This window comes from Curcuma longa, chromosome 17, assembly GCF_044706935.1.
Source record: "Curcuma longa cultivar G26 ecotype Majalengka, Jawa Barat chromosome 17, ITB_CL_G26_1.1, whole genome shotgun sequence".
Classification (NCBI taxonomy): Eukaryota; Viridiplantae; Streptophyta; class Magnoliopsida; order Zingiberales; family Zingiberaceae; genus Curcuma; species Curcuma longa.
The window spans coordinates 241,235-268,501 of record NC_133877.1 but is presented as its reverse complement, the minus strand read 5'-3'; the positions used below and the strand labels follow the sequence as shown (position 1 = coordinate 268,501).

Sequence of the window (27,267 nt, the reverse complement as noted above, 5' to 3'; positions counted from 1 at the left end):
AATTGCAATCGTCTCTGTTGGCTAAATCCTTGACATTTCAGCTGAAGGAAGTTAGACAACAAGTAGATCTCGGCATCAAGGGAAATGCAGATCAAATCCCGAGTTCATGCAGACTCCTCACTCAACCAGGACCATTTTGACCAACTTCCTGACTCGTTGCTCCTTCTCATCTTCAACAAGCTCGCCGATGTCCATTCCCTCGGTCGCTGCTTGGCAGTGTCAAAGCGCTTCAACTCCCTTGTTCCCCTTGTTCACGATCTGTTCGTCAAGATAGATCGACTAGTGCCTGTTGATGGTGACTGTGATGTTGCAAGCCTTTCTTCACCTAACATCTTTGCCCATCTGTTAAAGCTCATACTACTCACCATCCTGAGGCCCTTTCATCACCTTCTGAGCACCAATGGTGGAAACAAACCTCTTTCCCCACAAGCCTCCCATCATTCCCCTTCTCAAATCCTCAAGAACTTCACGCAAGTGCAGAACCTGAGGATTGAACTACCTGCTGGTGATGTTGGAACAGAGGATGGGGTCTTCCTGAAGTGGAGAGCCGAGTTTGGGAGCAGTCTTCAGAACTGTGTGGTATTGGGTGGAACTAAGATTGAACATGGATCTAATTCAGTAAATTTGCAAGGGCCAGTGGAAGACGATGGGAGGCTTCCTGAGTCCTTCTACACTGATACTGATGGAGGGTTAAAGCTACGCGTCATTTGGACTATTAGCTCGTTGCTTGCTGCGTCAACAAGGCATTATCTTCTCCATCAGATAGTCAAGGAGCACACAACATTGAGAAGCTTGGTCTCGACGGACGCAGATGGTCAGGGAACATTGACCATGGGATTGGAGCAGCTGAAAGAGTTCAGAGAGAAGCCATTGGCACCCTCTTCATCATCAAACAGGAGGACTCAGGTACCGGCATCGAAAATGAAGCTAAGATATGCGCCATACTTGGAGCTTCCTGAGAGAGTGGGGGTGCAGGGAGCTACACTCCTTATCATCAAACCTGTCGGAGAGGGCACTAGCTGTGACTATGGTAGCGAGAGGGAAATGGAGGCATTCAGTTGTGGCACATTCGATGGGCCATTTCAAGCTGCTGTTAAGGCATTAGGGAAGAGGAGAACATACTTGTCGGAGATGAATGGTTTTTAGACAATTTGTTTGATCTCTTTGCTTGCTTATCTTTCTGTCTCTAGTTGAGTTAGGAATATATACATTGGCATATTGAGCACCAATCTACTTTCATATCTGAGTTGAGTTGGGTACTCATAGTTGATACGGTGGGTCTTTAGAGGCTTGACGTGGCAAGGTATCAATAATCAATCCAACTTGGCAGGTCAAATGGTCAATGGGCAAACGTCATATGACTAATTTAATTGCGATTTCATTTCGACCACTAGACACTCGGTCATCTCGGCCACTAAGCCACTCGGCACTAAGCCGTCTCGGCCACCGAGCCACTCGGCACTCGGCCGTCTCGACCACTCAGCCACTCGGATACCTGGCTATGAACCCGACTATCTCGACCGCTCGAATACAGACCCGGCTACTTTACTCATTCATTCGTACGCTCAGTCTCGATCTCGGCCACCCACCATTGCTTTTGGCCCTAAGCGGCTCAGATGCTCGATCTCTTTCCCGACCTCGATCGACTCTGTCCCAACAAACCTGATCCCTCTATACCACTCCGACGTTGTCCTTCTTTGGTACCTCCCTATCTAAAGGCAGCCTAGCGATACCTAACAGCAAGACGCTCAAGCATGCGGGCTCTGCCACAAGAGAGGGACGGTTACTAAGTTGCTAGGCTTCTATGCTCTCGGATTTCCTTTCTCAGCTAAAAGACAAGAATGATCTGTATGCCCGAGTCATACGACGGTTGTTAGGTATGCGGACCTTGTCCCCTAGATGTTATCCTGTCTGCTCACTTGTCAGGGATGTACAGAATCCGTCTCCGCAACCACCTCGCGCTTCTGCACAAATATCTCCCTCAGTAAGTATATAAACTCCAACACAGGTATGAAAAGGGGCTCTCTGGAAAAATTTCCTATTTTTCAAGCACTATTTTTTCTTCCTTCATGCAACTTCTCTAGACTGACTTGAGCGTCGGAGTGGCCCCGCGGGGAATCCCCGGCGCTCTGCTAATCCGCTCATTCAGTTTCTTTCTTCCTCAGGTTCTTCTTGTCAATGGGACCCCCAGCGGTTAAGGTAGCACATTCTTGACTGGTGGCTTAACTATCTGCAGCATCCAACCGGAACAATAGTGAAAAATTATTGTCCTGGTCTACAGTTAGTTTCTAATAAGACAATGCAACACTTTTGATGCTCTTTCCAGTTCTCCAGACTGAGTTTTATCTTCTGTTTGTGATCTGCATAGTCGTTTAGTTCTTGCTACGAAAACATATGGATCGCTAAGGATCTGATAGATTGTAGTTTGAGCAATTTGAAAATTTGTATGATATTGTTAGACATGTAGCTGAACAATGCTGTTTCTGTTGTGATGAGTATAGAGGTGTTCATCTTCTAAAGAGCCCTTTCGATGAGTCCTTACACATGAAAACTTGTAGATCATTTCATTCTAGGGTGATTTATCTCAAGTCCTCTTCTTCAGTAATGTGACTTATCAGTTGTGCCAGAGTTGTTATGAGTGCACTGATCAAATCAGTCATTTGTTTTTCTTTGGATAGAGTAAGTATGCATCTATCGTAGTTGAATTACGAGGGCATAATATTGATTCATCTATCGAGTAAATTTGAAGTATAACTTGTACACATTCAACATGATCATGATGGGCTTGTGTTTTGATAATTGTGAGTGTACCTATCTTATCTATAAAACAAATAAAGACCATACTGTGTATCAAGATTATGGGCTTACATCAAGTTGACTACGGAGACAATGATGAAAATTCATGTGATCTATGATCATAAAGATGTAAGAGTTGGTCTCTATGCTCAATAAGATAATACTAAGTATCAGTGGTTCCGATTCCGATGTGACTTATAGATGGAATGAAAAATTTGAAATATTGATTATTGAATAAGAAATCATTTACTTTTAAATTTATTCAATGAATGAATTAAGAAGAAGAGTGTCTGCCTCTAGAACTAATTGAGTTTAAGATCCAGATACCTAGATTATTAATAAAAAAATATCTAAATTTATAAAATTTTTAATTTTGGACTAATTAGTAGTTTAAGGGCCAATAACTATGATAAGAGATTTGAATTTAACAAAATCTATATGATAGATTTAGAGTCCAAAGTCAAAGAGCCCTCATAAATCACATTACTTTGAGTGTTGGACAAACACTTTTTATCTTTTTAATTCAGCTATCAAACTCTTTGAACTACTTAATCTTGGAAATAATCAACATGGTCATATATAAAGTTTTCCATCAGTTACTAGATAAATCAGGAAGTATGAATGATTCGTCGCTTCGCAACCAACATTCTAAGATCTTTCCACCATAGAAAATTAATTCATAGTGCACTGTAATTGAGAATCAATCTGTATATATATACATGATTAACTATAAAAATATTTTATCGTTACACCGTAGCCCTGAGGGCTTAGATAGACCCGTTAATGAGTAGGTTGAGGGGCAACTTTTGAGGATTATAATTTTTTATTGAATTGGAATCAAATCACATATCATAATAATATATGAGTATCTATTCGATACTATTAGTCGACTAAAACTATATAGTATCAATATTCATAAGTGATCATCTTCAGTTGACTTGGTTCGAAACAGAGCTTTAGTTGACTTGAGTCATACACAAGATTTGAAGTTCGATCTTGTCACATCAATTGAACAATTAAATGCTAATTATTTAAATTAAAAAGGCTATATTAATTTTTTTGAAAAAAAAGTTATTGTATTTCAATTAAATTAAAGGTTTATTTAAAAATCATTTTAAGGGATTAACTAAAATTTAATAGAATTTAGAGTTTATATTAAAAAAACAATTATAGAAATTAATTTAGAAGTCAGTTTCTATTATAGACCTTTTAAAAGATGATTTTTTTATCAAATATTAAAAAAAAATTACCCAAGAAAGTTTTTAACTGATGCCAAATGAATTGAATTAGTTGATTGAGTTGAGCAAGTAAGATGATCATAGTAGTGGGTTTGAATGAGATGAACTATTAAGTTGGCTGGATCAAACAAGTTCAAATAAGGATATGTTACTATGCCAGACCTATCGATCAAAATTGACTAAACTATTTGAGCTAGACAGGCTAAGCTTGACACAAAGGTCGACTGAACTGATCCGATAAGATGAACCAATTGAGCTAGTCATGTTGATATGAGCGGACAAACGAGTAAGTAGGGGTGTAATTGAGCCGAGCTAAGCTGAATAGTAAGAGGCTCGAACTCAAGCTTGGTTCGTTTTCCCTAAACTCAAGCTTAGCCCGAGTTCGATTCAAGTTCTAATTCTTAAGTTTGAGATCAGCTCGTAATGAAATTAAATATTTTATAAATGGTTTGAACTTGGTTCAAAAATGACTAATTTAAAAGTTAAACAAATTTGGTTTGAACGCAACTTGTTAATATATTTCTAATATATATGCTATGTGTCTGTTTAGACATGCAACACTCATGACAAAAGTTTTCAGGTGTTTGGATCAATTTTGGAACGCTCGAAATAGGAATAATACAAGTTTATAAATATTTTTTATTTTTTTTACTTATAGTTAAACCATTTAAGATTTTATCTTTAGGGGACGTTTGATTGTCATTGATAACCTTAGTTAATCCGTTAAGGGTACGGTTAGTTGGGGGTAATCTGTGATTGCCTTGGTTATCCATTCAAAGTTATCAATTGAAACCTTATTTGGTTTAGGTAATCAGCGATTCCCAAATAATGCTTCATACCCGACACGTCAGCATACGCTAACAAAAGAGGGCATCCAACTCGAAATTGAAAAATCAAGGAAAACTAGGTTTTTCTTGATTTCAAAGTTAAGGTAATTTTCTTTACAAAATTACCCCTCGAACCCGTCCGCTTACCCTCCGCGAGCGCTCCAGTCTCCGATCGCGAGCAAAACCCTACTCTCCTGTCCCCAATCGCGAGCGAAATTCTCTCCCCGTCCCCTATCGCGAGCGAAACCCTCTCCCGTCCCCGATTGCGAGCGAAGCCCTCTCCTGTCCGCTTCCGCTTGCTCCCTTTTCTTACAGTGGCGGCGGCGATTCAAAGCTTAGCGGCGATTCTAAAAACAAATTGGACAGCACCTCCTCTAACAGCGGCTGCAAGCGAAATCCTCTCCCGTCCGCTTCCACTTGCTCCCTCCTCTAACAGCGCAAGGTAGGGGTGAGCAGTACCCGCCCGGCCCGCTAAACCCGCCCGCCACCCGCATCCGGAACCCGCCAATCCGCAGGTTTAAAAAAAATTAAAAATAAAAATGGATAGAAAATTGACAAACCCGCTTGTACACGGGCAGGTTTCGAGTTTTAATTTTAAAATCCGACTAAACCCGACCCGCCCGCCTATTTATATACAAATAATAAAATATATGTATAGGGTTTAGGGTGCATTGAAAGAAAATGGCAAGCATTGTCTTGATGATTAAAAGTCTCATACTTTCCTACTTGTAAGTGGTGTCATTCAAATTAAATCTTGTGTCCTATTAATTTATTATATAACAAACTTTGATTTATCTACTTGTAGGCCAAAGAGTGCTGCATTTTGGATTTTTTGCCCCAACTTGGATAATTCCTAATTACCTGGACTTGGACTTTGGTGTTGAATTATGAATTATCCTTGTTTTTTTGTGGCCATGAGATGCTTCCTATTTTGGTATCAACATTGTTGATTAGTTATAAAACTGTGGATTGTATTTTAGACTCTTTTGTAGACGCTTATTATATCAATTATCATCCGTAAAATTTGTTTTTTTACATTCGATAACCCGCCAATCCGCCCGCCAATCCGCCCGCCCGCCGGCACCCGCCACCCGCCACCCGCCACCCGCCACCCACCGAATTTGATGCGAAAAAAAAATCGAGTTGGGTTTAAATTTTATTAACCTGCCAATGGTGGGTTGGGTGGGAAAATCGCACGAACCCGTCCGACCCGTCCGCTTGCTCAGCCCTAGCGCAAGGAGGATATCGGGAGCGAAACCCTAGCGGCGGCGGCGAATGGAACTGTGTCAGCTTGGCGAAGGTTTTGGAGAGGTACCAGACGAACTCCGGCAAAAAGCTCTGGGATGCCAAGCACGAGGTAACATTGCCACGAAAAAAAAGAAAGAACAAGAGATTGCTTTGTTTCTTTTCCTTTGTTTCAGATGGCTTTTTTTTCGTCCATAAATGCAAACTAATGAGTTTCATCTATTATATAGGAAAAGTTGCTTGAGGAGGAGAACAAGCAACTGACTTATATGCTGGTAATCCTGTAGGGATCTATATGCGCGAAAAACCGATTAAACCGCATATAACACAGCGGAAAACAGGATCCCTCCAGAAGATCCAAGCGAAAACCAACTCGTTTTGACGATTCTACCTACTAGAATCGAGTATACCTTCGATGCGTGCCCTTCGCAATCCCGACAGCAACTCTTTGCCTTCAAGGTCGTCGGATCTCAGCACGATCAGAGTGTTCGCGCCTCCACGGTATCCACACGAACACTGAGATGGAGAAGAACCAAACTGTGGTGCTAGCCACAAGAGGAGGTTCGGCCAAGAAGAAGAAGAGAAGAAGAGGAAGAGCAAGAGTGTCCAACAACCCCTTCATCAAGAGCCTCTCACCCTCTTTTATAGCCCACCATGAGATATAATGGATGAAGGGGAAAATTAATATAATATTAATTCCGAAATTAATATTTTATTAATTCCAATGCATCTCATGCAAAAGATCTTTCTCCTCTTTTAATGAAAGATCATGCATCTCATGCATGACAATCTTTCTCTTCTTTTAAGGAAGATAATGCAGCTTTTTAATTATCATGCATCTCATGCATGATAACCTTTTAGTCAAATTCGAATTTGGCTTGTGTGACTTGAGTCCAACTCGAGTCTCACACAATCTGAGCTGACTTGAGTCCAACTCGAGTCCAGCTCAATCCGAATTGACACTTAGGGCTAATTTTAACAAATCCCTCTTATCAGATGATGTTTACAGCTTGGGTGTATTTCACAGCTTCAAATGTTATACCTGTTTCATGCTTTACAAAGTTTGTTAGCTGTTGGATCAATTATTATGGCAATACTCTGATATAACTTTTCATGTCTTAGTAGAGGAATATTAATGATGGGGCATATTTAATCCAAAGTAACTTGTGGATAAGGGACATGTTTTATCATTCACCTGGATGCATAGATTTTATAGAATGACACATTTCAGGCAACTATTTAGCCTCTTTAGCAAGTCTTCTGTAGCAGTTAACCTAATGGAATTTAGATATCAATATGGTCATCTCTAGCTATGCTTAAGTTAAGCAACTGTTTTCTAATGTCTAGTTCGGGGAGATTTCCATTTTATCTATTGCTGAATTGCCTTTGTTAGACATTTTCCTTCATAATGTTTCTAGTAACACTTGGTCTTTGCAAGTTTAGCACCATCAGCAATTGCCAATGGATGGAAGTGTGTAGGGACTAGAGCTCGAATGTAAAGATATGGAGTTTGCTCCACAAATGACTATGGCCTTCCATGTGCAACCAATCCAGCCTAACTTGCACGAAAGCAAATGATGACAATATCTCACATTTGTTCGGATGTTGTAGATGCTAAATTATCTATAGAAGGATTATCTATAGGTACCTTCTGTATTTTAACATGGGGAACTTGCTATTGTGTTTGAACTACGTCACTGAAGGTGTTATATTGTGCGAATGAATGCTTGTTTTTACCTAACCATGAATCATGTATAATAATTATGTCTTGGAGCAAATCTTGCATTGTTATCGTAATTGTGCCTTATTTTGCATTTCTTCTCGTCCTTGATGACTTGAACTTTGAATGGTGAAGTGGTCCTCTTGCTGTAGCGATGGAAAGAAGGATCGTGAAGATGAAGGTTCAAATCTGATATTATCTTTTCTGAAGCAGAATATATGTTTTTTTTTATTTGTGCAATTTATTTGGGTAGAGGCGGGGTGAGGCATGCACCATGCGCTTGATGCAGCATGGAAACAAATGCTCGAACTGAACTATTTTTATTTAGGAAAGCCATTTTTTGATTAGAACATACTGTTTTTATGAAATAATTTAATTTAATTTAAAAATAATTAAATATCAAATTAATTTAGTTGTAAAAAATGATTATAATTGAACTAGAGGTAATATAGTAAATGTTAAAATAAGTAATATATTAAAACCTTCAAACAAATAAGGTTTTGTTTCATTACTTAAAATTAAATCAAACAACATTAGATTATGTTTTATTCCCTATATGTGACACATATTTGGAAATCACATAACCAAGGTGATCACGAATGACCCCCAACCAAATGCACCCTAAAAGTTATCAACGATAATCTTATTTGATTTAGGTTATCAATAATCTCCGAGTTATCATCGATGTCCGCCATGTCAAGTTTTCGTCAGCATTTGGGAATAAAATTTGAAATCAGATTACCTTCAATTTTTTTTTTTTAGTTTTTGTCGATTCCGAAGGTATCCGTTACTATTCCTTCGCGTAGAATATTTGTTAAGGCCGAAGGTAGCGACGGAGTCAGAAGGCGGAGTGGCAGCAGTAGGCGAGGGTTGGATGTGGCAGCTGATGTTAGATGGCTTGACACGGATGATTGTGAGCAAGCATTCGATGGGGTGGCAACAGGGGCAACGGGGGTGTCTGTGTGGGAGACGAGCAACGACAGTGGGCATTCTACGAGCAGCGGATGTCGAGCAACGAGCCTCTTAATAAACATGTTCACATACTTACGAATCAAATACTGTTAAATTCAAACTCGATTTGAAAATATTTTTAAACTTAGAATTAAACTCAATTCGGCTTGATAAGAATTCGAATGATTTTTTTTTTAAAAATCAAGACTCAGCGAGCGGCTCGACTGGTTGACATTCTACGAGCAAGCAAGTCATTCAATAAGCTGATGTTGTCGCTTTCTTGGTCTAACGCACCAACTAACAACGTGCTCACTTTAATGGTGGGGTGTCAGTGATCTCGCCTTCCTACTAAGCCCTAAACCCGTAGACTAAAACCCTGCCTGCCGCTCGCCTCCTCTCGCGAAATGGGATCCTCCGCCAGCCATGCCGCCGCCCCGCCGTCTCCTGCGCCCGTCGTCGCTTCTCCTACGACGCCCCCCGTTGGCCTCGCTCAGCTTCTTCATCAGAAGACTAAGGAAAATGGCGACGGCGAAGGTCCGCCAGCGAAGGTCGACTGGCTCGATCTACCCTGCCCTGTTCCCTACGAGGAGCTCCAGCGTGAGGCTTCGAGTGAGTTCATTCTCGATATTTGGTATGCTGGCTTGCCATTCTCGATTTCCAGGTTGTTTTGATTCGCACACGTGTAACTTTTGTTAGGAATCGCGTGTTGCAATCGATGAAATTTAAGTGAACTCACGGGGCTTCATGCATGTGTAAAGTTGCCAAAGTGTGTCTTTTGTTTGATGTTGTTGTGTGTGAAAGAGAAAATAGTCTACGAAAGTGAGCCATTGCTATATACTCTTTGGTTGACTTCAAAAATAATTTATAAAACAACCTTAGCTACCACGTTGCCTTAATATACAAATTAAGAATCAATTGTTTGCATAGACTAATTCGTATCTATGTTCCTTTGACGTGACTCATGTGTAATCTTGTGGTTCCCCTCTAGCAACTCAGGGGGAGTTAGGCCAAAACTCCTGACTAGTGAGAATTGCAAGCCAGCTATTATTTCTTAAAAATTTTCTCTTTAAAGGACAAGTTTGTCTCGCAAATGATCTTGTATGTGTATTTTAACTCTTCATTAGCAATGTAAAATTTCTTTTGATGCTCCCCTTGGATGTGCACTTAATAAAATCTTGGGTGATTGTGTGTGATGTTATATAAGTATTATTTTTGTTTGAGTTATGTAGGTCTTCTGCTAGCTCAAAGGATTGAGCCTGCTATATCACATGGTTCTTCTGAGCAAGTAGTTGGACATTTGAAAGATACATATTACGGTGTTGTAGATTACCAAAGTTTTTGGACTTCTGGAATGTGCATCACTACATTTCAAGAGTGTTACCGTTTATTCTTCTATGTGGTGCTAAATTGTAACTTGACCAGCATTATTACCTCTGTGTGTGTTCGATACATTTCCTAAATTTGTTATCATGGGTCGGTGTAGGAAGTGTTCGATACTTGTTTCTTCACTATTTCTATGATAGTTCTGCCTTGAGTGAAGCCAATCTTCACTATTCTGATTTATAATCTTTAACTCTGTTATTTGTTTGTTGTTATCATATGGAGATGCTTCTCTGCCTTTTTGGTCTGAGTGCCTATTTGTTCTTCAATCTTGGTTACTTCAACAGTCAAGTTTCTAACTTTTTGGTTGGAAGATTAACCAGAACCATGGCTTCTATTGACTCTTTGCTACAATGCTAGTTACCATGGTTTTACTGACTCCTAAGATTGCTCCCTTCTGATTTGTACAACCATGAGCTAAGTTATGGAAATAGTCATTTTACTTACACGGGCAGCATTGTGGATACCGACCTTCCTCCTTTTTCACAATGCAGAAGTTTCATTCTATGACTGTCATATTTTTACTAAAGCTTCATTGGTTGAGTACAAACAATGTGAGATATACATGTGTATAAATCTTATCTGGGGCATAGATTGACACATTAGGTTTGCTTAGGTGGTCATTAGATCTGATGGTTGGTCTGCTTCTCATTTTTCTGAGGCAAGAAGGTATCTTGCTAATTGTGAACAGAAAACACCTTTTGACTTTTTCATCCTCATAAACATTTTGGAATCCATTATTTTCCTTTCATAAAAAGCTAAAGAATCGAGATCAACTTGGATGTATAATGGGTGGCTCCAACCAACGTAAGCATTGAAATTGGATAACATATATTGAAACAACTTGACCTGCTAAGCATTTTTATTTCATGGTAATTCTCTTCAACTGCAACGATTTGCGATGATTTGGTATAATGTAACTGTAAAGAAACAATAAACAACTAGATCAGGGTCATTATAGTTTTCAAAGCTAAGTCCTCTCTCATGAACAACCTCCGTTGTGATGCAAAGTAATCATTTTTATGCTGTATTTGCATATAATGCTCTTGAAAAGATAAAAGAAGGTCCTTTAAATTTTGTTGGAAGAGACTAAAATTGAATCTATAGATCTACAAATTTCAATTGTGATTTGGTGAAGATTATTTCCCTTTTGTTTCTCATATAATTTTTAATGGGTATTCAGTGTCCTTGAAGCCAGAGCTCTTTGAAGGATTGCGTTTTGATTTTATGAAAATGCTAAACCAGAGATTTGCTCTCAGCCACAGGTATCTATTGGTGGCTTCAATTTGTTAGCCTTGACTATGCATTTACTTGACAAAATTTGGGTAGTGTTTTCATGGGACCCATTGAGGTTCCTTCGCAGTCATCTGATGTTATTAAAGTTCCTTCCTCACACTATGAATTTGGTGCAAATTTTCTGGATCCAAAGGTTCATATTCTTTTGCTATTTTAAATTGAAAATATGCATTTTATACATAGATGTATCCTGATTGATTCTTTGATGGCACAATATAGTTGATGCTTATTGGAAGGGTATTGACTGATGGAAGGATGAATGCACGCCTCAGATGTGATCTAACTGATAATCTCGCTTTGAAGATACATGCTGGAAGAGGATATGATGATCCATTTGATGAATTTTGCACGGAATCTGATATTATTCATTAAACGATAACACCTTACTCTCCTTAATCAAATGGTATTGCTGAGCGTAAGAATTAAATTCTTTAAAAAATGATGAATGCTATGTTGATAAGTTTGGGCGTACCTCAAAATTTATGGGGGGAAGCTATTTTATCAACAAATCATATTCTTAATAAAATCTCACATAAAAAGAAAGATAAAACTCGTTATGAGTTACAGAAGGGTCATAACCCTTCTTATAAATGTCTGAAAGTGTGGGGTATTTGGCTAAGGTGGAAGTGCATATGCCAAAGCAAATCTAGATAGGACCAAATACAATCGATTGTATTTTTATTGGATATGCCAACAATAGTAGTGCATATCGATTTTTGGTGCACAAATAAGCAATTCCTGATGTCTATGTTGGAGCAACCATAGAATCAAGGAATGTTATATTTTTTGAAGATATCTTTCCTTGCAAAGAGNAGGTCTGAATGCTGAATGCTGAATGCTTACTGCCCTATAGTGTTATGTGATTATCATTAAATATCTGTTTATGCTATATTGACAGCTGACAAATGAACCACATTTTTCCCAAGGAATGTTTCAATTTGATTATAAGGTAAATTTCTTCTAAAAGTTTAATGAATTTAGAAGTTTATTTGTTTTATCGAATTGTAAATTCGCTTCAAAATGTTGCCTTGGCTATATTTCTGTTCAAAATTGCATCAGATGAATGTGACTCAAATAGTTCTTTCTTTAGTCTGTTTACATGGAGAGAAGGAATTATGAGGTAGGAACAAGGTTTAAAATATCGAGCCGTGCCGGAGTTTCGGTCCTGGACCGGAACGATACAGTTTCGGTACCGTATCGTACCGTGCCGGTATAGTTTCGGTATTTTTAAAATATAAAATATATTAATTAAAATAAAAAATTTAATCTAAATATTTAAAAATAAAAAATAATTTTTTTGATAATTTTATAGGTTTTAATAGGGCCTATTTAAATTATCCCGAATTATAACTTTGAACTATAGCTAGGAGTTGATTATTAAAATCCAATTAAAATCTAAGTTAAAAAAAAAAGAAAAGAAAAACATCGCGGTCGCGCGATCGCTGCACGCGGACGCGGCTGCGCGTGAGTGTCGCGGGGCCCCGGCGGCATCGTCGGCTCCGGGCGACGCCTCCGGCGGTGTTGCCGGCCCCGGGCGGCGCCTCCGGCGGCGTCGCGGGCCCCGGGCGGCGCCTCCGGCGGCGTCGCCAAGGCCTCGCGACGCCTCAGGAGCGTCGCCGAGGCCGCGCGACGCAGCCGGAGGTTCCGCCCGGAGCCGGCGACGTCGTCGGAGGCGCCGCTCGGCCGGAATTCATGTGCCGGCACTGTGCCGGTGCCGGTGCCGCGGCGGAACGAGATTTTTCGTGCGTATCGGGCGATACGGCACGAAATTTCAATCCTTGGGTAGGAACTCATTTAAGTGAATTTAAAAGAAGAGAAAGAGTCAATTTTAATTTCCTCTTACAGTGTTTACTTGAATGGGGAATTATTTTTTATTTTTTATTTTTTATTTTTTATTTTGCTTGGTGGGTAATTAAATTTCACCATTTTTATCTTAGGCAAAAAGGAAAAAAATTTATGGATTTCAATTCTTTTCACTTCATTTCTTCCAATTGGGCAGATATGAGACTTGTTGGTTTTGGAAAAATTAGATTGAATTAGTTCCTTCTCTACTTCTTCTCTCTCAGATACATTTAATCCATGCAAACAGTGGAAAAATTATATTTCTGTTCCTTTATCTCAGTATCTCTTTGCCATCCTACTTCCACCAAGAGGTGATTAGTGAATACTCAACAAGGAGAATATTGATAGGTTGCTAAACATGAAATCTTCTGGCCCAATAGCAACTACCTAAAAGCTTGCCTAGAATAAAAAAAATTCTTTTGCCTAACATCTTGTTTGTCTTTCTAGTAAGATGCTATTAAGGCTGTACTAATATGGGCTGGCAAGGGCCAGACTTACAGTCTGTTTTAACATCCGATTGAAACAGCATAAGCTATACTACTTGGTATCTCTTCTGGAGTAAAGAACAAATTGTTAGCAATAGGTATTGGATAGTTGGTTTTTGTACAAATGGTAAATTCTAGTTGTCATATTCGTTTCCATGTGCCTAAGTGGCTTACGCTTTTAAGTTTAATACCTAAAGTAGATAGAAATTTGGTCAGATGTAGATAAATATTTTGCATCTGATTAGAATTGGAGATGGTGACATAATGGGATTGGTGAAGTGAACTTAAGGCCTAAATTAAATAAGGATGCTAACTTTGGGCATTCAAGATGAATTTTGGTGATGAAAAAGTGGAGAGGGGGTGAGATTGGTGGTTGTCTTATTTCCAAAGAGTGAAAAATATCTTGTTACACAAATCCACAAATCATCATGGTTGATGTGGAAAACATTCAGGAGTAATACACAAACAACAGTTTAAGAAAGGGTTGGAGATAGAAGACTCTTGTTCTGCACTAGTGTCTGAAATGGTTCATCTCTTCCCATCTAACAGAAAACTGAAAATCGTTTTTGAACAGTCTCATTTATGTAAGTTTGAGAATTGTTACAACTTGGAGTATGCCATTTACTACAATGTATTTCACTTAGGGCATATGTTTTATGAAAATACATTGCTCTTGTGATGTACCTGAGTGATGCTCAAGAAACTTTCCTTTCTGCACTCCTTTAGGCACGTTTTTAACTCCATAATTTTGATGTTATGTTGCATTTTTCACATAGCAGTTGACAAAATTGTTGATAGCATTTTGTCCAATTTGTTTTTAAATATATTCTTCTTAGAGTTACGGGGTTGTTTCACAGGGAAAGGATTACAGGTCTCAGTTCCAAATAGGAAACAATGCCTTCTATGGTGCCAATTATATTCAGGTGAGATTAGGTAAGGTTTTGACATGCTATATTTTTGTTACAAATTTGTATTTCTTTGTTTGTTTAAATAATCTTCTTATAACAGCACTATTAGGAGGGTTTAAGCTTATCACTTCTGCCCCTGCTGTGGGGACACCTCGTGGTCAAAGACCAAACGAATAATTTTCTTGTTGATATAATTATTCATGCCTAGTAAAAGAGAAAAGTAAATAGTGAATCTTCAAATATTTTGAGAAAATTTGTTTAATCTCCCTAGGGATTCGTTCTCTGATTAGAATTGTTAAATAGCAGATAAAATCAATCAAAAATCTGGGCAGTTCCCTTCTACCTGTGTCTATACTTCCCAACTTGCTTTGAGAGATCCTAAAATCTCATAGCAACTTTAGTTTTAGGATCTCTTGAAGACTGATAGCAAATCTTCCTACAGTCTACTAATTATTGAATGTACTGATCTTCTTACATTGCACTAACTCTTTCGCAAATTACCATTTTTTTATATTCTAATGGAAGACTAAATGAAGGTAGTTTCCATGATAGTTTAATTCTTGTAATTATTATTTTGGAACCTCTGTGCTTGATCTGATCCACTGCATATTATTATTATTTTTTTAAAATTATTACTTTTCCATGATATCAAATTCCTTCCTTGTCAAAAGGCTTTCTGTTGGGAACTTGCTCAGAGTACACTGAAAGTGGCCTCAATTTCAATATAATACGCCATTACTTGGGGCAATCTTGGGATACCAAAATCCCTTTTGGAGATGCTTCCAATTACCGTCACATTAACAATCAGAATCATGGAGATATCTAGTTTATTTAAAGTAGTATTCAATTTGCCAACCAATCTATGATAGTGATGTAACATGAGAAAAACCAGTTCCTCGGCCAACAATCTCAGGAACTCAGCACTGTAGCTGGATAAATCCTTGTACTTCAACTGGCATTTGATGTGATCACATTCCTCAATCTATGATCTCACAAGAAAGAAGAAATAATCTCCATAATAGAAATTATATAACTATATTTCTTTAAAAGGAATCAATCTATTTTACTGAATTGGTTTTATTTTTTAAAAACATACCATTTATTTAATTTTTGATGCACCATTCTTCTATCTTTATAACTTTACTCTTGATGGGTTGCTTGACCCTTTATATTATCAAGGGATGCCATCTTCTTTTTCATTTTGGAAAAATCGAGCATCAGCTTCATCTTCATCCTCTTCATTATCGTCCTTTTGAATGAAAAGTGAAATGATGCAAGTTACTACAAGGAGGAAACTTTCCCATCTTATTTTTACCTGCAAATCTTGAAATGCTAGTGCTGAAGATGAGAGTGCTAAAATTGTGACTCAATGAGCACAAATTGTGGATAAGTTAATAGATAAAGATGGAGGCTCTAATGTTATTAAGTAATGCAGCAAATTTTTCATGTTAATAGTCATATTGATGTGTAAATGAGTTTGCAAATTAAATACATAAACATTAGAATCACATTTTTCTTCTCATAGTTTGAGATTGTGGAGTAGACATGAAGGCCTTTAGGATTATCTATGATATTGCTCAAACTTAGGAATGCAAGAACATAATCTCCTATTTATAACCTTAGTGTTACATCAATCCATACTCTATAGTAATTATTATTTGGTAATATTTGTCCTAGTCGATGTAATTCTATATTTGACGGAAATAGTCCAGTGAGCATGAAACTTAAGTAACTAAGAATGGATACTGACCAATATGCCCTTAGAGATCTATTCTAAACATTTATGATGTAGCAAAAGGGATCCTAATTTGGTTTTGTCATCTATTTATTTAATTTAGTTTGCTCTTTTGGTCTGTTAAGATACTATGAAGTATTTGACAATTGTGAGTTTAGGTCATGGTTAGTGATGTACTAAATGTTTCTTGACGAGTGCAAATCATTAGAACTTTTTCAGTTAATTCTGGGGCTTGCTTAAAGCCTCTAGTCATAGGAGAAGGGTTACCATATGGGTCAGAAGTCTTTTTCTGTTATATGGTGAGTAAAGTTTAAAAAGGTGAGGCTAGGCGGTTGCCTGCTGCATAATATCTAAATGGACACCTTCGCGAGGGCCTAGGTGTTCAACATTTAAGTAATATTTGAGACACAAAAGACAGACAGTGAACAACTTTAATATCTGAGATGCAAATGCATAACAGAAAGTGGCAAGGATTCAAAGAGGCTTGAGGTTGCAAATATAGCTAAGAGGAGAGTTTTTCTGGAGAAGAGTGTAATAATATGAGATTATATTCCTAATGGAGACATCGATGTAAAAGACAATAGTTCTATTTCCATCAATTTTAATTCAAGCACCGTTTATTGCTAATTTGAAATCCTCCTGCTAGTCTTAATGGACACCATCAACATTCTTGTAATTTGATAGAACTGCGGCTGTTGTTTCTCCAGGTAGAATTTTAAATTTTATGCAGTCCAATTTAATTCGTTAAATAGAACTTCCAATAGTTGTTTGACATGGGATCTCAAGATCCTGTGGCCCAAAAATGTAATGAGATGAGTTTTTTGATTCATTGTTTTACTACGCATTATTGTCTATGACTTTCTAATTTTTTTCTGTTCATTGCAGAGTGTCTCACCTCATCTGTCCCTTGGGGGTGAAATCTTTTGGATTGGTCACCAAAGGAAGTCTGGTGTTGGTTTTGCTGCTCGATATAACACAGATAAGATGGTATATTCTCCCTCCCTACTGGAGTTCTCTGCTGTTATTGATCATGTTTTAGTTAAATCACCTATTTCTTGCCTGATTTGTTATAAAACTATCATGTTCATCTTGGTAACTTACAGTTTCTATGGTTATGTTACCTGTTGTCCAACTCATTTTTTTTAAATGACTAGGTAGACAGTTGTGAAAACATACTTAAGTTTTCTAGTAAGGGCATTATCATGCTCTGAGATTTCGCCATACCGTTTCTTGTTTGGCACAGCCATTTCATTGGATTTTAATGGGATCTGGAACATGAGTGGATGCCTCTATCTTATGATTTCGTTCTTAGCTTACAATATTTAAGATATTTCTTTGGATAATGCCATTCTGATGAATTTTAGTGGGATATGAATCATGCCTAGACACTTGGATTACTATGCCTGAGACTTCATTCTTAGCTTACAGTAACAAGATGTCGTGGGCAGGTTGCGACGGCACAAGTTGCCACCACTGGAATTGTTGGACTAAGTTATGTTCAAAAAATTTCTGAGAAGGTTAGTACTTCTAACATTCAGAATAATTTTCCATGAGATTATTGTATCACCAGATTACCAATATCTCTATACCTTGCAGGTTAGTCTTGCATCTGATTTCATGTACAATCAGATGTCAAGGGATGCTACTTCAACTTTCAGTTATGATTACATCCTTCGTCAGGTAATAAATTGCTTAATAAATTCAAACTTTGTTTTGGGTAGAACTGGTTGTTGTTCAGAAGAACATGGCTTGCTGAATTGCTTCCTGTCATGTTGTGGTGATCGTGTGGTATTCATTTTGTGTTGACTATTCTGTCCCTAGGTATCAAAGTATGAGCTGTATCGTGGATGTTTATTTGTTCGTGATCTTCACTAGCAGAGTAAATTTGAAATGTGAATTATAAATCAGAAACATAGAAGTCTAGTTAAAGGTGACCAAGTAAAACTTTATCTAACATAATCAAGATGATTTAAGAAATCCTAATATCTGATATAACCTCTTATAGAGTGCGCTAAGAGTCACTAAAATTGCAATATTTTGACTGGCATATAGTCAGAGTAAGATTCTGGTAGCTGAACCCAAATGGTTGCTGCACAAAAATGGTTGATTTTGGTATGAGTCTTGAAACCTAGAAGATATTCCCCTCCCTCCCCATCCCACTAATTGGTGGGACCTATCGGATTGGTCTGCCCCTATTTTAGAATAATAATTGTGCTCCACCCCAGAAGGCAAAGTTCTTTAATTTTTGGAGCTGAATACTGTCCTTAATGTCTGTTGCCATGAGCATTTAAACATTGGGTTGTTGACAACAGATGCAATGCTCTTCCAATAACAGCGAAAAACACAAAGGTTTTCATGTCAGATTCTGAGCTATATGACAATAGAAAAATGTCGTGTTCATAGTTGAAAATCTGAAACTGTGCTTGGTGCTTAGTTTCGTTCATTGATTGGAATAATACTAATTTGATATTGTGTTGATATTTCAATATATGGTACTGGTGATGGTTCAAACTCTATGTTTTGTCTGGAATAATATAATTTTGACATTCTCTTGCATGAACTTAAGTTAAAAAAATAACATATTATTTTGACTTGTGTTGTAACATGCTAAAGGGTGCTATGTGGTATTGAATTTAGATAATTTATTGGAGTGATACTTTTTAACCATGCCGCCTAGTATAGTACGAGATTTCAAATCATAGAGTTATGTTATATTCTTTTTTTATTGTTACTCTTCTCATTCTAAATTTTGGTTCTAGCAAAACTTCCCTGTCATTTTATTCCCCCGTCATATGATGAATGGCATGCAGATGCCATAATAAGATCGACCTCAATTAATCTTGTGAACTTGTAACATTAATATCTGAGCTCTTCCATTCATTTTCTGCAGTGCCGTTTACGGGGGAAAATTGATACCAACGGCGTCGTGGGTGCACTTCTAGAGGAGCGGCTTAACCTGGGGGTTACTTTGCTTCTTTCTGCCGAGGTGCATTGCTTGTTCTTTACTCTTGCACTCTCTTACTACACACGACAAAATGTGTTTCCATTTCTCCATCGTTCCAAACAACACTTCGGCATGAAGCATTGTCGATATGTATCTCACCTTGTACCGACCCGATTGATTGTTGCAGATTGATCACGCGAAGAAAGATTACAAATTTGGATTTGGTTTGACCGTCGGAGAGTGAGCTGCTCATAGAACATGTATCCTGGTGCTTCTTCCGCCTGGCTGCCTGTGGGTCAGGAAAAACCCCAGGGTTTTCCCATGCAGGCTTGATATATGTCAGGAACTAATCCATGGCATGGAACAGCTAAGCCTGATAAGGAAGAAGAGGTCCTCTTCTATTTTCCATTTTTATCTTCTCCTTTTTCATGAGTAGATTAACAGCAGATTGCTGAGGGATTTAGTTGCCATTAGATAATTGGGCATTAGAGGGCCACGATGTTTTTGTTCATCATTGGTGGAACCAGCCATTGGTGTTCTGATCTCGACCAAAGTGTATCTGGTTGTGCTTCAGTAGTGCTGATGCAAAAAAAAAAAAAAAAATCACTTCACAAAACCATTAAAGATTTATCCTTTGATTTCATGAAAACATGTTTCTCATTGTCATGGCTGCTTCTCTTTCAACCTTCTAACCTATTTCTTAGCTCTTGGATCTTTTGGGCACTTGTAGTACTTGAGAATATATATACCTTAAGGTCTTTAACTCCTTGAGCTCATTGAACTCCTTCTGGAGCTCTAATTAAGCAACACCTTGATTGAAGTCTCTAGCTCTCAAGCTCATTTAGCTCTTCTTTGAGTTACATTGCACCAACTGGATCTAAGCTAAGCTCTTGAGCATGTATCTCTATGACTTTTGCTTCCACAACTTAATTCCATATGCATCTACTTCCATGCTCCACTTGATGTAGGTCTTAGGCCTTAAGCAACTTAATTTCGTATGCACTATCTGAGTCCATGCACATTTAATGCCAAATTAAATTGCAAACCACACTTAAATTAAATCGTAAAGTTATATACCAAGGGGCATTTATAAAGCACCAATTAAAATATGCCTATTGATACAAGTGTGGGATTACACAAACACTAATTCCTTTAAGATTTTGCTATATCTTATAAGTTAAACCTTTCTACGATGAGAAATACGAGTAGTCATTGTGCCAAAATTAGTTGTCATGACATACACTAAATACAATTTGATTTTTTTTCACTGTGATTTCTCTAAAACCATGTATATAAATAATTCGTATATAAATTCTATACCTATAATTATTGTTAAAGTGCCTTTTTATATTAATGCCTTGAAAACTAATCAATTACATTTAGTTATTTTTACATTATATCATAGATGTCTTAATTACAATAATCTCAAGGCATTTACTATTGATAATTGACCAAACACCTTTCTTAACATTCAATCCTTTTATACCATAATCTCTACGTATACATACATATAAACCTTGTGCCAAAGCTATTTGCATCTACAAAATGCCATAAATTATCAAACGAGAAAAGATAAAAAAATATATTTAAAAAGCTAGACAAGAAAATTATTTGTCTGCCTCTGCCGAACTCAGTTTTCTTTGCAGCACCAGCCCTACCCACTCAGAACTCTCGTTCCCATCCAATCGGTCAGCTCTCCCATTACCTCAAATCTTAAACCCTAAATCTCCAAATCCCAAACCCTCATAAATTACACAGTTTTAACCCTAAATCCCAAACCGCAACCCCTAAACCCCAAACCTCAAACCCTAAACCCCAACTTTTAAACTTCAAACCCTCAAATTACACAGATTTCCTCAAAACCCTTTTTGGAAACTTACAAGGAACCGCCTCAATTTTCTTTGCAGCAAACTCTTGTTCCCATCCGATCAGTCAGCTCTCACATTACCCTAAACTTCAAACCCTAGACCCCAAACCTTAACCCCTAAATCTCAAACCCCAAACCTCAAATCCTAAACCCTAAACCCAAATCCAACCCTCAAATCTCAAACCCTCTTAAATTACACAGATTTCCTCAAAACCCTATTTGGAAACGTACAAGGAACCGCCTCAATTTTCTTTGCAGCAAACTCTCGTTCCCATCAATCCGTCAGCTCTCGCATCACCCCAAATTCTAAATCCTAAACCCTCGTAAATTACGCAGATTTCCTCAAAACCCTTTTTGGAACAGTGCAAGGAACAGCCTACAAGTCCAAGCCGCGCGGCAGCACAGCGCTGACAGTACACTGTGCCTGCCTGCAGACTCGCACTGCGCGGCATTAACAATCCATTTACGTGGACGAATCTGACGAGGATGTGCACATAGGCGTCGAGAGACACCGACCAGAGATGCTTTGGCTTGGCCTTTTAGGGCGCATGCAAAAAACGACCTAGCTTGTTGGCTTTAGAGGACGGTGCACCTTTGGACAACTAGTTGACTGTGGAGACTTAATTGTGTATTATTCATGCACCTTCCCTTGCTCCTTCAATCTGTTTAGTCAGCGATCCAGAGAAATTAATGAGATCGAACTTTATCGATGAAAGGAAAGCAAAACCTTGAAGGATCAAATTAAACATCAAGTTCGAGATTAAAAGGAACAGCACATGGAGGGTCCAGTAACTGGGAATCTTTGCTTTAGTTTAATGAATGGATACAGTGGCAGTAGCTCGAGAAATATCAAACAGTGAAATGGATTTGTTTTGTGAGTGAGGAGTAGTGCATTCTCATGATTGACGGGAGCAAGGTGACAAATTAAGCTTGTGTTGTACTTAATGAAGCATCATCATCAGCAGCAGCAGCAGCTGCTGCTGCTGCTGTCTCATGCATGACCTAGCTTGTTAGTTTTTTAGGTCACTTGATTAAAGGGACGATCGAGTGAGTGTATATATATATATATATATATAATTAAGATTTCTGGACAATTCCTTAATTTCTGCACCGATCTATCGATCGGATTAAGAACAAGGAGTTAGGCAGGTTTCAGTATGTGTAAACTATTTAAGAGAATTTGCACGTGAAGTGAAGGATCAGATTCCAGACCAGACGGTTTGTCATCTTCCTAGCTAGCTCCTCTTATATTATTATATAAGCATTAATTTTTATATCAAATTTTAAATTATAACCAAATAATTAAAAAAATCATATAACAACTTTGGCCAAAAACTATTTTATAACCATTTTTCTTTTTAAATTTTAAATATAAATAAATAGATAGTCTATTGTCAGGGTATTTAAGGTGATTGAGTAGTGACTCAAAGATAATTATATATCAGTTTTGATTAAAATTACTATACAATTTTGTGATATATAGTTTTGGACCAAAATTACTAGTTAATATATAAATCTAATAATTTTTACCAAAAATGACTACATAATTATCAATTTGAGGTAGAAATGCACCATACCTCATATGGTTAAATCAAACTCACATGTTTTGATTCTTATTACTAGCTAAATATTTAATTTAACCTCCATTCATTAGATAACATTATTACCTCTTGTTGTTGTTATTACTCTTAATGAATCCCTATGTGGCCTACATTAATTTCTTGTGGCATATAATATATATATAATATATTCATTTAAACTCTAATCACATAGGGCTTAGTTGTCCTAAAGTGTATAAACAAACTTGATAGGATTAATTATACATGATATGAAGACATTGTGATAATGATGTTTGTCGTGTCAATCATGTTATATATTCCATATAAAATTAATTATGCATTTCAAAATAATATTTAAGCTCTAAATTTATTATTTGAAAAATGAAATGAATAAGGAATCTCTATTTCTTATGAATTTAAAATAGTTATGATCAATTCATGAAAATAAGTATATATTCTAAAATTATTTTTACAGCTAAACATAGGAATGACTAACCATTCGATCGATCGAATCCAAAAGAACACTCATTCTTGTGAATCAAACCATCATAGAATTAAGCTCATTCAAATACTTTTGTAGCCATTCAAACCGAATTAAACTAATCAAGCAAAGAAAAACAAAGGCCCGGCCAGCTCCTTTAATTAATTAAGTACTTCCCTTCACAATCAAGCTCATTTTATTCATTTATAACACATGATTATGCACATTTTTTGTTTTATTAATGCATTCCAGATCCCGTGGGCTTAAAGTGAAGATCTTGATTTTAACATCTTTGTTTGCATTGTGAAACTTTCAATTCGCTAACTCCGGCGCTAATCGGCGCTAAACGAACAAAATTGAGTTAAATAATATAAAAATATTAAAATTGGAGTTTAAGTTTAAAAAATATATATGATATTCGAATTGGATTCAAATTTTAAAATACAAATAATTTTAGTTCGAGTTTTAGTTTGTGTTTGAATCAAGCTGTTTGAACTTTGATTAGATCAAAATTGAATTATAACTCTATATGACTCAAATTTAAGTTTGAATTATTTGAATCTAGTGTATTATAAAGTTTAGTACAACATAATAAAAATAGATAGGGTTTGCTTCGTGAGTAATTTATAAACAATTAAATAAAATATTAGATCCAAACATGATTTAAATTTTATCTTGCACTAGAGCAAATCTCCTCTTTTTGTATTGCACTGGGCGGGACCCTAGGTGAATATTGAGGCAATATTCTATTATGCTCGGAGCTATTCTAGTGACTTCGCAAGAAGATCAGGCAAAGATATCGTTGTTCCGAATGAGATAGACAACCAATTTCTCCTTGAGTTACAAGGTCAAGTTAAATGTTATTTGCTTGACACAATCAGACTGACTCGACACAACCTGGACTTCCTCCTTTCTGTATGTTGGAGCCGAGGGAGACAATTCTAATAAAGATTGCACCTCCTTTCTCTGAGTTGTCCATGCCTTCTTGAGATCAGTTTGAACTATATTCACATAACACCTACGTGCAATACCTTAATTTCCACTTACAGATCCGACTTGGTTTGTCACTTGGAACTTGGGCATAGGTCATAACTCTTGTTGGTCGATTTATATCTGATCAAGGGCGTCTTTCTACAATATATTGATTGAGCTCTCTGTGTCAATAAATACCCTAGCCACTTTATAATTGCCTATAGTGATTCAGATTACCAGAGCATCATTATGCGAGGTGACAACCCCCTCCAAATCTTAAGGGTCGAAGTGAATGACAGGAACTCTATCTTGGATTCCACCCAAGGACGGATCTTCTCAAGGGCTATCCTAGGCTCTAGCCCACCCCAAAGATTTTTTTATCTAATGTAAAAAAGTTTTTGTAAAAAATTTTCACTATTAGATTATTACACATTGGTTTTTTTTTTAAATTTTTTTTACTTAGCCCACCCTTCCACACCCAAAGCCCAGCCCACCTCCTTTTCCTAGATCCGTCCCTGATTCCACCAATGCCCACACCGTAAGTCTCTAATCGTCGTCAGTGGCACCCCCTGAGATCATGCTGACATCACCTCGATAAGTAGCTAGCATTGCCCTATCCATCTTGGTCGGTGTCTCATCGATCAGCTCGATGTTTGTCTCGATGGTGATCCCTCCAATCACTTCATGGATTATTTTGGCGATGTTTCGGACGACATGGCGAAGGATGCTGAGGTGGTTCTAATTCCCTTTGGAGGGTCAAACCAGCCACAAGCTGATCTTGTCAATTTCTGGAATTATTGTGTTGGGCATCTTTAATAGGCGTGTGCTTGGTAGTATTCGATGAAGCTCCTCTGCCTTGATGTCGCTCCTTTATCATGCGGCTAACTTCTTGAACTAGCTATCGACTGTTGTTGCAATCATGCCCATAAATTATATTTTGATGTTTGACATCAATAACTTTAGAGCACAAGATGAGAAATCTAACTTGTGTGTCAAGTGTACAGGAAAGTCCTTACAGGGTAAGGCAAGTGAAGGAAAGCCTAAGAGGGTCGAGGAGCGAGCTCTTGGTTTGAGAAAGTCCTTACGGGGTAAGGCAAAGCGTGAAAAGTCCTTGCGGGTGAGAAGATCGAACGTAAGACAAAAAAAAAGTCCAAGAGGGTCAAGGAGCGAACTCTTGGCAAGGGAAGTCCAAGAGGGTTGAGGAGCGGACTCTTGGCACAGAAAGTCCTTATGATGTAAGGCGAATGAAGATCAAGAAGGTCGACGACTAGACACTTGATCAAGCAAGGAAAGAACTCAGTAAGATTTTATTTCAGTCACTATATCCTGATGTCAGTCGACTGATTTGGTAAGGTCAGTTGACTGGCACACCTAATACTCTGTGTTAGTCGACTGAAATACGTGCCAGTCGAGTCAGTTTCCTTTGTTAGTCGATTGAGGTTGGAGATCAGTCGACTGAGGTTGCTTCGGAAGAAAGCAGAAGAGAATCGAATCGACTGAATTTATACTTCAGTCGACTAACAACAAACAGAGGCTTAAACGACTCGACTGATCATCCACATCAGTCAACTGAACTAAAGTCAGTCGACTGATGGAAAAAGTTAGTCGACTGAAATTTAAATTTCGATAAAAAATCAGGCGTGACTTCAGCAGTTTAGTGGCCGTTTTCTGGGTTTGACCAAATCAATCAACTGGGATGGTAAATCCAGTTGACTGATGACTTAAAATCTGAACTGGTTTAAATGGTGAGTGCACTTCGTGGAAGACACACTTACTATCATTGAAGCTCCAAGTTCTTGTGCTCTATTGATCAAGAGACCAGCTTGTGTTCTCCCTCAAAGCTTGGAGCAATTTTTTGAAGAAGAAGAAGCATCCTTATTGTGTAATCTCTCTTCTCTTCTTCTTCATTGTGCTTGATTGTTTGTACACATTGTTATAACTTACTGTAAGAAGGTTTTTCCGCCTTTGGGGTTTGTCCGAGAAGGAGAGGATATAGTGGAAGAGTGAGCCGAGTGAAGATCCTTGGATTAGTCGCCTCAAGGAGGCGGATACCAAGTAAAATCCTCTTGTGTTAGCATTGTTTGAGTTGTGAGGGAGTGTAGAGAATATTTTCTTCAATGACGAAAATTTAAGCTTGATCGAGTGAATCTGTATTTTTTTGTAGTGTTGCTTTAATCAAGATATCATCCACATAAACTTTGATGTTGCGCTCAATTTGATGTTTGAAAGCTTGATTCATGAGTTAGTTAATAGGTGACGTCTGCATTCTTTAGTCCAAAGGACATAACTTTATAATAAAAAGTCCCATCAGAGATGGCGAAGCTAACTTTTTCTTGATTCTCAACAACCAAGGGTATCTAATGATAACCTGATAGACATTTAACGTATAAATAAGTTCACAACCGACAGTTGAGTCTAACAATTAATCTATTCGAAGGAACGGATAATAGTCCTTAAAACAGACTTTATTGAGGTCCCGGAAGTCGATGCAAACTCGTCATTTATTCTCAGGCTTAGGGACTAGAATAACATTTGCCAACCAAGAGGGAACTATATTTCTCGAATGTGCCCCACTTCCATCATCTTAGCGACCTCCTCGTGAATCATTTTATCTTGCACTAGAGTAAAGCTCCTCTTTTTCTATTGCACCGGGCGGGACCCTAGGTGAATATTGAGGCAATATTCTATTATGTTCGGAGCTATTCTAGTGACTTCGCAAGAAGATCAAGCAAAGATATCGTTGTTCCGAATGAGATAGACAACCAATTTCTCCTTAGTTACAAAGTCAAGTTGGATGCTATTTGCTTGACACAATCAGACTGACTCGGCACAACCTAGACTTCCTCCTTTCTGTATGTTGGAGCCGAGGGGGACACTTCTGATAAAGATATTGCACCTCCTTTCTCTGAGTTGTCCATGCCTTCTTGAGATCAGTTTGAACTATATTCACATAACACCTGCGTGCAATACCTTAATTTCCACTGACAGACCCGACTTGGTTTGTCACTTGGAACTTAGGCA

The 27,267-nt window shown here is 37.7% G+C and overlaps 2 protein-coding genes across 2 annotated transcripts; both read left to right on the top strand.

The window, feature by feature from the left end:
• Positions 1-65: 65 nt before the first annotated feature.
• Positions 66-1,222, top strand: LOC141811696 (F-box protein At4g18380-like). The gene has a single exon (XM_074699733.1). It carries the CDS (start codon positions 85-87, stop codon positions 1,144-1,146), a length of 1,062 nt encoding a protein of 353 aa, XP_074555834.1. The 5' UTR covers positions 66-84; the 3' UTR covers positions 1,147-1,222.
• Positions 1,223-9,151: 7,929 nt separating this feature from the next.
• Positions 9,152-19,955, top strand: LOC141811633 (mitochondrial import receptor subunit TOM40-1-like). The gene is made up of 11 exons (XM_074699654.1): positions 9,152-9,386; positions 11,341-11,422; positions 11,487-11,586; positions 11,673-11,765; positions 12,349-12,402; positions 14,638-14,703; positions 17,309-17,410; positions 17,872-17,940; positions 18,020-18,103; positions 19,314-19,409; positions 19,555-19,955. The coding sequence occupies exons 1-11, from the start codon at positions 9,182-9,184 to the stop codon at positions 19,609-19,611; spliced, it is 1,008 nt and encodes a 335-aa protein (XP_074555755.1). The 5' UTR covers positions 9,152-9,181; the 3' UTR covers positions 19,612-19,955.
• Positions 19,956-27,267: the final 7,312 nt, after the last annotated feature.